The sequence below is a fragment of the Hemibagrus wyckioides genome, linkage group LG01 (assembly GCF_019097595.1).
Source record: "Hemibagrus wyckioides isolate EC202008001 linkage group LG01, SWU_Hwy_1.0, whole genome shotgun sequence".
Lineage (NCBI taxonomy): Eukaryota > Metazoa > Chordata > Actinopteri > Siluriformes > Bagridae > Hemibagrus > Hemibagrus wyckioides.
Window position 1 is genome coordinate 27,523,280 of NC_080710.1, and position 10,000 is coordinate 27,533,279.

Genomic DNA, 10,000 nt, shown 5'->3' on the forward strand with positions numbered 1-10,000 from the left:
TGTGTGTGAGAGAGAGACAGTGAGTGTGTGTGTGAGAGAGAGACAGTGAGTGTGTGTGTGAGAGAGAGACAGTGAGTGTGTGTGTGAGAGAGAGAGAGACAGTGAGTGTGTGTGTGTGCGAGAGAGAGACAGTGAGTGTGTGTGTGAGAGAGAGACAGTGAGTGTGTGTGTGAGAGAGAGACAGTGAGTGTGTGTGTGAGAGAGAGACAGTGAGTGTGTGTGTGAGAGAGAGACAGTGAGTGTGTGTGTGAGAGAGAGAGACAGTGAGTGTGTATGTGAGAGTGTGTGTGAGCATGAGTGAAAGTTTGAGGTTTACTTTAATCTTGAAAGACAACTTTCTGAATAGTTTCCTAAAAACCACAGCGTCATCACTACGGCTAGCTGCACACGACTATGAATAAGCATTTTGAAAAGTCACAAAGTGACCGGTGCCAGTTAATCGCCTTGACCGCCGTCCTCTTGAACGTCCTTTGTAACAATGAGCTCCGTGTCACAGTCAAATGCGTCATTAATGCCTTCTTTTCAAAATGCATCCCAAAACCTCCTCTTCCTCAATCATGTGACCATGCCACAGGCGACTGTCCTCTGTGTCCTCTCTGTTCTCGCAGTCCTCTCATTTATTAGACTGACTAGGAAGAGTTCTGTTAGCTGGTGTGAATCCTCTTTAATTGTGAGAGTCGGTTTCTATTTCCTGACACACGGAGTGTTTCCCATGCAGAATTTCTGATAGAGTACCGACACTAGAGTCTCCTTCAGTACATCTTCAGAGAACTTCTCCTTAAAGCTTGTATATTCGAGGATTCAGCAGCTCTGTGATATAAAACCAGATAAAGCAACTGACTTGCCAGGAATGTCCTGACTGCTGAAGAGTGAGAACCACTGATTTTGTGTGTGTGTGTGTGTGTTGCAGCTCAGTGAACGGCACACATGGAGTGGAAAGCGAAGCCCCGTCCACCTCCTCCGGCAACAGCGATGGCAGCACTGCCCCTGTTGTCAACGGCGACATGGAGTCCACACCCACACACCAGACAGCTACGTCTACCACAGACCCTGCTGACAGAAGCGTGCCAAGTGCGACTGGTGAGTCATGCATGCTGTGATACCATCTGGGACGGAGGCCATAGTCTTCTCTAAAGGTCATTATTCTTTAATCTTAACATGGGGATTCATTTTCACAAAAGCAGATTGATACACTCCAGCTCACTACACAAGCGTGTACAGGTGCAGGTTTACGTAGGAATTGTGCTCATATTATTATGTCTGAGAGTGCAAGAGAGAGAGCGCAAGTGTGAGAGAGAGAGAGAGCGCAAGTGTGAGAGAGAGAGAGAGCGCAAGTGTGAGAGAGAGAGAGAGCGCAAGTGTGAGAGAGAGAGAGAGCGCAAGTGTGAGAGAGAGAGAGAGCGCAAGTGTGAGAGAGAGAGCGCAAGTGTGAGAGAGAGAGAGAGCGCAAGTGTGAGAGAGAGAGAGAGCGCAAGTGTGAGAGAGAGAGAGCGCAAGTGTGAGAGAGAGAGAGAGCGCAAGTGTGAGAGAGAGAGAGAGCGCAAGTGTGAGAGAGAGAGAGAGAGCGCAAGTGTGAGAGAGAGAGAGAGCGCAAGTGTGAGAGAGAGAGAGAGCGCAAGTGTGAGAGAGAGAGAGAGCGCAAGTGTGAGAGAGAGAGAGAGCGCAAGTGTGAGAGAGAGAGAGAGCGCAAGTGTGAGAGAGAGAGAGAGCGCAAGTGTGAGAGAGAGAGAGAGCGCAAGTGTGAGAGAGAGAGAGAGCGCAAGTGTGAGAGAGAGAGAGAGCGCAAGTGTGAGAGAGAGAGAGAGCGCAAGTGTGAGAGAGAGAGAGAGCGCAAGTGTGAGAGAGAGAGAGAGCGAGCGCAAGTGTGAGAGAGAGAGCGAGCGCAAGTGTGAGAGAGAGAGAGAGCGCAAGTGTGTGAGAGAGAGAGAGCGCAAGGGGGAGAGAGAGAGAGAGAGAGAGAGCGCAAGTGTGAGAGAGAGAGAGAGCGCAAGTGTGAGAGAGAGAGAGAGCGCAAGTGTGAGAGAGAGAGAGCGCAAGTGTGAGAGAGAGAGAGAGCGCAAGTGTGAGAGAGAGAGAGAGCGCAAGTGTGAGAGAGAGAGAGAGCGCAAGTGTGAGAGAGAGAGAGAGCGCAAGTGTGAGAGAGAGAGAGAGCGCAAGTGTGAGAGAGAGAGAGAGCGCAAGTGTGAGAGAGAGAGAGAGCGCAAGTGTGAGAGAGAGAGAGAGAGCGCAAGTGTGAGAGAGAGAGAGAGAGCGCAAGTGTGAGAGAGAGAGAGAGAGAGCGCAAGTGTGAGAGAGAGAGAGAGAGAGCGCAAGTGTGAGAGAGAGAGAGAGAGAGCGCAAGTGTGAGAGAGAGAGAGAGAGCGCAAGTGTGAGAGAGAGAGAGAGAGAGCGCAAGTGTGAGAGAGAGAGAGAGAGAGAGCGCAAGTGTGAGAGAGAGAGAGAGAGAGAGCGCAAGTGTGAGAGAGAGAGAGAGAGAGCGCAAGTGTGAGAGAGAGAGAGAGCGCAAGTGTGAGAGAGAGAGAGAGAGCGCAAGTGTGAGAGAGAGAGAGAGCGCAAGTGTGAGAGAGAGAGGGCGAGAGACTGCGCGAGGGAGAGAGACTGCACGAGGGAGTGCGCGAGGGAGAGAGACTGCACGAGGGAGTGCGCGAGGGAGAGAGACTGCACGAGGGAGTGCGCGAGGGAGAGAGACAGTGTGTGAGAGAGAGTGCGCGAGTACCTGTGTGTGTGTGTGTGTGTGTGTGTGTGTGTGTGTGTGTGTGTGTGCGTGCGCGAGGGTGTGAGAGAGAATTTGGTGTGTATCATCAGAGGGAAAACCCAACCAAGGCTCATTTTCCTGAAGGTGCTGGTTAATCTGTGCTGCTGTCAGCACCTCTGCCTCACTGAGCTCTGAGAACACGCAGCCGGAACACCACAGACCTGCAGAGTGAAAAAGACTTGAAATGAAATGAACTTTCTCTGCGAAACTCCTTCATAATACTTTTAATGCTCACAAGTAGATGACTAGTTCTTTTTATGTTGCTGCCTAATCTGTTCATAAAACACTAATTGCAAGATTAGTTTGTTTATTTATTTATTTAAATGACCTGACATGAGTTACACAAAGTTACACAACTGTCCCGTTAAAACCTGGAAGTAGATAAGCAACAGTCATGGGTCATTAGCCTGCAGCAACCCAGGTAAAGCCCCAATACTTTAATAAAGTAAATAAAATCTTCACTGTGGCGGAATCTCAATCACTCTTTATTGGATCTTCCCTTAAGAGTGCTTCTCGAACATTATCTAGATATTTTTAGGTTTTTCTCCTTCTAAATTTTCAGCATGGTAAGCTGTCTTGACGAGTCAAACCTTTCTCCTCCCGTCTTTCTTCAGTTAATGGGGAGAATTCTGTTGATGCTGCTTCAGGAGAGCTGGTGCTGCCCCCTGCTGGTGGAACTGAGGACGAGAACGAACCTGCCTCGACTCTCCCCTACACCTCCACCTCCTCTCCACACCAGCCTGCAGTCGTATCCTCCAGCACTCAGCCCAGCACTGATGCTGCCTCATCTTCCTCCTCTTCTTCATCTGCACCCAGTCAGGCAGTAGCTGCTGGTGGTGGTGCTGCTGCTTCATCCTCCAGCTCCGCAGCAGACGCTGCTTCAGGCACCAGCACAGTCACAGATGGAGCCAAACCTCGACAGCAGCCGCCCAACGTCAGCACTTCAGACCCTTTGCCCCCGGGGTAAGCATCATTACTCTAGACATTTGTGCTACAAATTAATAACAGCTACTATGGCTGTACTGCACTAAATTAAATGTAACTATAAACAGATAAAAATATGACGTGTCATTCTTACATTTTATTTGACTAATCCCTCAGTGTTGGTTCTGTCCCTTTAGGTGGGAACAGAGGAAGGACCCGCACGGCCGAACCTATTACGTCGATCACAATACAAGAACCACGACGTGGGAAAGACCACAGCCTCTTCCTCCGGGGTGAGTCCCAGACAGTGCCACAGCTCTCAGGACGGTTAAGGGTGTGTTCACATTCGGCTCATTTCACATCATTTAAGTGGATTCTGAATTTTTTCTGCTACAATTTCTTGGGTCTTGTTTTCTGAAAAATCCTCAAAAAGTAAAGTTCAAGAATGAAAAGAAGGGAGAATCAGGGGCTCTCTGACGTTTAGACTGAGGATTATGTAAGGAACTTGTTAGTTACGACTCGTAAACCCGTCCAACGGCTTTCTGAAAAATGAATACAAAATGGTTCGAGTTAAGTATTTTGTTTCTTTATTATTTTGCAGTTTAGCATGAGCCACATAGCAAGTGCGGGTGCTGAGATTTCCCTCCTGAAGATAATACAGAGCTACATTGTAATTGCTCCAAGTCTAAAAAGAATACGTAGAAATGGGAAGCAGGCTTCATAAGCGACTACACCTGCAAAGAGAACTGCATCCTCTTTCTTTCCCATCACTTTCTGATGCACTTGGGCCGGTTTCAGATCTGCAGTCCTGGGTTTTGTTGCGAAACTTTTAATTTCAATTTAATTGTAACAAAATGTCGCATTTTTCTTCCCGACTCGGTTTGCTTTCACAAGGCAGACAAGGTCTGTGCTCATACCACAATGTGTTTCAGCAAGTCACGTGAGTAAACTGGCCTGTCAATTGGTCAGAGGGTGTGGTCAGGATTGAGCTCATGGCACTTCTCCAACAGTTCCTGAACTTACTGTAGCTTTCCTTTGTAGTTATTATAATTTCAGTTGGAATTGACTTTTCATCACGTCAACGTTTACTCGTTTCAGAGAAAAGCCATTATACATCATGACCAAAGCTCATCTCTTTAAGATGCTCCGATTTGCAATCGGGTCTCATTCACCCGGTCTTGGACCAGTAGTTTTAGTACGGATCCGAACATGATTGCTGTGTTCATATACGTCTAAACAAACCGAACTAATGGAGAAAAACGCACCAGGTTCCTCAAACAAGCCAGATGTGAAAACGTCCTTATGCTGTGTTCATGACCAAGTGAGCACTGGGTAGTTTCTGATTTCCCAGTAGGCTGGATCCGTTTGAGCGGCTCGCTCCAAATTCCCAAAGTTTTTTGGGAGCTCTTTAGAGAGAGTTGCAATCCAACATTGTGGTGCTTGAAGAAAAAGTAATAGCAAGCTAATAACTGAGATTTAGGTTTTTGAACAGAGTTTTTTATTTAAATTCTGCGTCAGGATTTGATCTTTTGAAACATGCTTTCATTTTCTCTGAGAGATTTTATGATCAGACCGGTCTTTCGTCCCAAGTTGAGAAATTAGTTAAAGCACTAACTAAACAATTCTTTAATTCCAGTTTTTATAGACGGGTGACCTGAGTGAGTGTTCATTGTATTTCTGACTTCAGTTCACATCAACACTATAATCTCTCACTATAAAACTCTCACCGCATATGTTTCTACACACTGTAGTTGGGAAAGGCGAGTGGATACCCGTGGCCGGATCTACTACGTAGACCACAACACGCGGACCACCACGTGGCAGCGGCCAACCATGGAGTCAGTGCGCAACTTCGAGCAGTGGCAGTCCCAGAGAAGCCAGCTACAGGGAGCTATGCACCAGTTCAACCAGAGATACCTCTACTCGGTACAGTGGCCACATTACACACACACACACACACACACACACACACCACTGCTGATGTTTCACACTTCCAGCAGCTTGTTTACCCATCAGCATGATTTGAAAAATAAAGATCAGTCTCTGCTACTCCACCCCTTCACACTTCCACATCAGTGAAGTGCTGCCCTTTGATTTGCGCAGGGCCTTTGACATACTGATTAATCTCATCTCCGTCTGATGATGGTGATTAGCTTATTTACCCGTTAGGATGGCTCTCTGGCGGTGTATATATTCTAGCCGTCGACAATACAGACAAGCAGCAAGTTCTTTTTGTCCTCTAGTGTACCACTCACCCTTTCTCTGCCCTTTCTGCTCTGGCCATGCTTCTGTTCCTGCTCCGGAGACAGGCTTCAATGATGTCTGCAGAAAATGACCCCTTGGGTCCACTACCTCCTGGTTGGGGTAAGTCACTTAGTGTGCTTGTTGTTGTTGTTGTTGTTGTTGTTATTATTATACAGATTAATTCGAGGAACAGTTCAGGTATCCGGCTCATTATTTAAATGTGTGCAGATGTATTCAGCTTCTTTACCACAGCTTTTTATTTATAAGGTGTCCTTATTTATAGGTTTATTTATTTCTCAGCTATTGAGGTTTGGATCAAAATCTGTTTAATTTATGTAACCTAACATAATCAGTACCGCTTTGGTGGATTGTGACAAACTTTTGCATCGTAACACACAATTCAAAATGGTCCAATAGGGTATCATTCGACTTAGTTTGCTTCACTGAATCTAAAGTTTATAAAGTTAGAAGCAATAAACAAACCCTATCTCATGATCTTAAGGTGACGATGTTCCAAAAGTTGCTCATGTTCTCTCAGGTCATGGTTCTAAGAAACAAAATCCAACCTCACGGTCATTTTGGCGTACTCGCCATCATATCAGTAGACACATTCTACTGTATATGAACGGTTTGGCTCATCTAAAATCCGTGAATAACTTTTTGCTTTTTATTGCCTGAAGGTGATCCGGGCAAAATTTGGTCATGTTCTGATGAACCGTCTAGGAATAGGTTTTTCAAGAATTTCAAAATGGCGGAAATTTTTTCATGACTGAAATGATTCTGTTTACATAACCCTTAAGCCGAGTCCACTAACATAAGATGCTTAAATCTTATGACAAATGGTTCAAAATGACATTGATCACTGTAGCACCACCGTGTGGCCAGAGATTTTTAAACCTATTTCAAGGTTGGAAAGTCTCTAGGCTTTAGGATTTGGTCTGCACAACCAATTTTTAAGGACTAATAATAATAATAATAATAATAATAATAATAATAATAATAATAATAATAATAATAATAATAATGTCCCTTCAATAACAACAGGCAGTTCAGGCTTGACATTCTAATAAAACCCCTTTACCTATGATTCATTGAGTCTTGCTGGACCCTGTAGTCTATGGTGAGAAGAATGTGTCTTGTATTTGTTGCATCATTTTTGCCCCTCCTCATTCATCCCTCAGAGAGACGTGTGGATTCAAACGATCGAGTGTATTTCGTCAATCACAACACAAAGACCACGCAGTGGGAAGACCCTCGCACTCAAGGGTACTTCTCATCTCTCCGTTTCTTCACCCTTTCACTCCTGCACCACATGGGGCTTTTATTTTTATTTTTATTTTTTGGTTAATTTATGATCTCACACATGGATAATAATCGTCATCCTCCTCTTCGTTGGTGTGCAGGCTGCAGAATGAGGATCCTCTGCCTGAAGGCTGGGAGATCCGTTATACGAGAGAAGGCGTGCGCTACTTCGTCGATCACAACACTCGCACCACAACGTTCAGTGACCCAAGAACCGGCAAGTCCTCTGTGTGAGTACATGTCCACTCTCTACACCTGCCATGATTTTGTAGTTAACGTGGTGTTGATGAGAGGAAAAGGGTAAATTAATTAAAAATAAAACTTGCTTTGAGGACACTGTTTAAGTTTCCCATTTGCAGCATGGATGAGATTGGACTCCCATCCTGAACCAAAAATTAATAAATAATTATTTATTTTTCGTTATATTACTAAAATATCACTGAGGTTGTTTTTTGTTTTTTTTTATCCTACACCAAAATTGCAAAGAAAAATGTAGCACAGTATATAATATATAACAGACTTCATCTCATCTCATCTCGTGCGTAACAAAAACCATTACATTTTTATTTCCTGCATATGAAAGTGACTCTCACAAACCTTTCGGTTCAGAAATGTAAAATTCTTTAATTTCTGCAAATTTATGATAAATGCTCTGTATTTGCGTATTGGAACAGGACCAGGTTTCATGATTTTCAAATAAGAAAGATGAGAAAAAACACTGCAGTGGCTTTGACACACAAACCATCACGCAGGTTATTTCTTCGCTTGAACATTTTCATTTGTTCTTTTTGCCAGTGCTTTCATCCAAAAATGACAGGGGTGGGGCTATCAGGCGCTGATGCCAGATGAGAACAGATGTTTCAATCACGCACCACTGGACAAGATGGCTGACACATGTCCTTAAAATTAGCTTGTGATTTTAATTTATTGACATTTCACTTGAAGTGCTTTTGACGTCGTTCGGCATCGACTGGGTTAGACATATTGTTCCGTTTAGTAAATAAGTTAGTGTTTCATTTGAGACGATACTGTCCTTTCATACACAAGGCACTAGTGTACATAGAGCTTAGTGTAAGTGCATAGCGTATTTGGGATGCGGGTGAACGAAGGCAGGTTTTTCCTCCGTCCTTAAATTACATGTGGTCTGAGAGAATGGATTATTTAATTTTTTTATACTATTTTATTATCATTTTCCACATAAGCAAGTAAAAATATTGACGCTTTCACCTTTTAAAGACACGTCGCATCAAATATAATAATATTACTCTCTCTGTGTCTTTTCTTCGTCCTCTTGCAGCACTAAAGGGCCGCAGATCGCATACGAGCGCAGCTTCCGATGGAAACTAGCTCACTTCCGCTACCTGTGCCAGGTAACCCTGACCGTCTGCGTTTCACTTCAGCACGCACACGTTCCCTTTCTTTCCTTTGATGTCACAGTCTTGTTGTTTTTCTTTCTCTTCCCCAGTCCAACGCGCTACCCAGTCATGTTAAGATCACAGTCTCTAGACAGACATTGTTCGAAGACTCTTTCCAGCAAGTAAGAGTTTTCCACCTCTCCCTGTGTGTTCAGCATGCTCACTGGTCAACAAGTGCTAGCACAAGCTCCACACATCCACGCTCGTTTCACGATCATCTTTTAGCCTAGACGCTGAACGTGTTTATTGTGTAACTCCTTGGGCTTGGTTTTCTTTTGCAGATAATGGCTCTGAAGCCATATGACCTTAGGAGAAGGCTGTACATCATTTTCAGAGGGGAGGAGGGACTCGACTACGGAGGCCTTGCCAGGTTTAATTTTATTTATTTAGTTTTGCTTGCTTATTTATTTATTTATTTATTTATTTATTTACTTACTTACTTACTTACTTACTTACTTACTTATATTCTTACTACCTCCCTGTGGTCAATTTTTTATTATTATTATTATTATTATTATTATTATTATTATTGTTTTTAATTATTAATTCTCCACACTCTTACTAAAGATAACTTTATTTAAAATTAAAAAATAATAAATAAAAAGATAATTTGTCATTTCCATGCAGCTATATGGGTGACGCTGAGCACCCTGACAGTTAAATTATTCATTTCACTAGATTACTTTGTTAATGATGATAGATAAATGAATGAATGCAGTAAATCTGTCATGCGAAGCTGCACAAGCAACACTTAAACGTGGCGTTCCTTAAACACAAACGCACTAAGCGTGAATACCTGTCTGGTTTTAATTCACCTGAGACAGGTCTGAAAACAGATCTTTACTGTTAATGTGTCTTTGCATGTTCTCTGATTTTGCTTTTTTTGTTGTTTGTCTTTTAAAGGGAGTGGTTTTTCCTCCTGTCTCATGAGGTCCTCAACCCTATGTACTGTCTGTTCGAGTATGCGGGAAAGAGCAACTACTGTCTTCAGATAAATCCTGCGTCCACCATCAACCCGGATCACCTGTCCTACTTCTGCTTCATCGGCCGCTTCATCGCCATGGCAAGTTAATTTTGATCATGACTCCCATTCCCACCACTACACTTATTAATCCAAGAGCTCACATACACCGATCAGGCATAACATTATGACCACTGACGTGAATAATAACTGATGATCTCCTCATCATGGCACCTGTTAGTGGGTGGGATATATTAGGCAGCAAGTGAACGTTTTGTCCTCAAAGTTGATGTGTTAGAAGCAGGAAAAATGGGCAAGCATAAGGATTTGAGCGAGTTTGACAAGGGACAAATTATGATGGCTAGACGACCAGATCAGATCAGCTCTTGTGGGGTGTTC

General features: G+C 43.9%; 1 protein-coding gene across 2 annotated transcripts in view; it reads left to right on the forward strand.

Moving 5' to 3' along the window:
* The window catches only part of LOC131352613 (NEDD4-like E3 ubiquitin-protein ligase WWP1), a 50,313-nt gene that overhangs the window by 29,615 nt on the left and 10,698 nt on the right, over nt 1–10,000 (forward strand). For both annotated transcript variants that reach the window (XM_058388867.1, XM_058388857.1), the window contains exons 8-18: nt 911–1,080; nt 3,370–3,718; nt 3,877–3,972; nt 5,431–5,605; nt 5,989–6,043; nt 7,105–7,189; nt 7,327–7,455; nt 8,523–8,595; nt 8,691–8,762; nt 8,922–9,010; nt 9,544–9,703. In XM_058388867.1, coding sequence (XP_058244850.1) covers nt 911–1,080; nt 3,370–3,718; nt 3,877–3,972; nt 5,431–5,605; nt 5,989–6,043; nt 7,105–7,189; nt 7,327–7,455; nt 8,523–8,595; nt 8,691–8,762; nt 8,922–9,010; nt 9,544–9,703 — 1,453 coding nt within the window. The remainder of the gene's footprint in view (nt 1–910; nt 1,081–3,369; nt 3,719–3,876; nt 3,973–5,430; nt 5,606–5,988; nt 6,044–7,104; nt 7,190–7,326; nt 7,456–8,522; nt 8,596–8,690; nt 8,763–8,921; nt 9,011–9,543; nt 9,704–10,000) is intronic.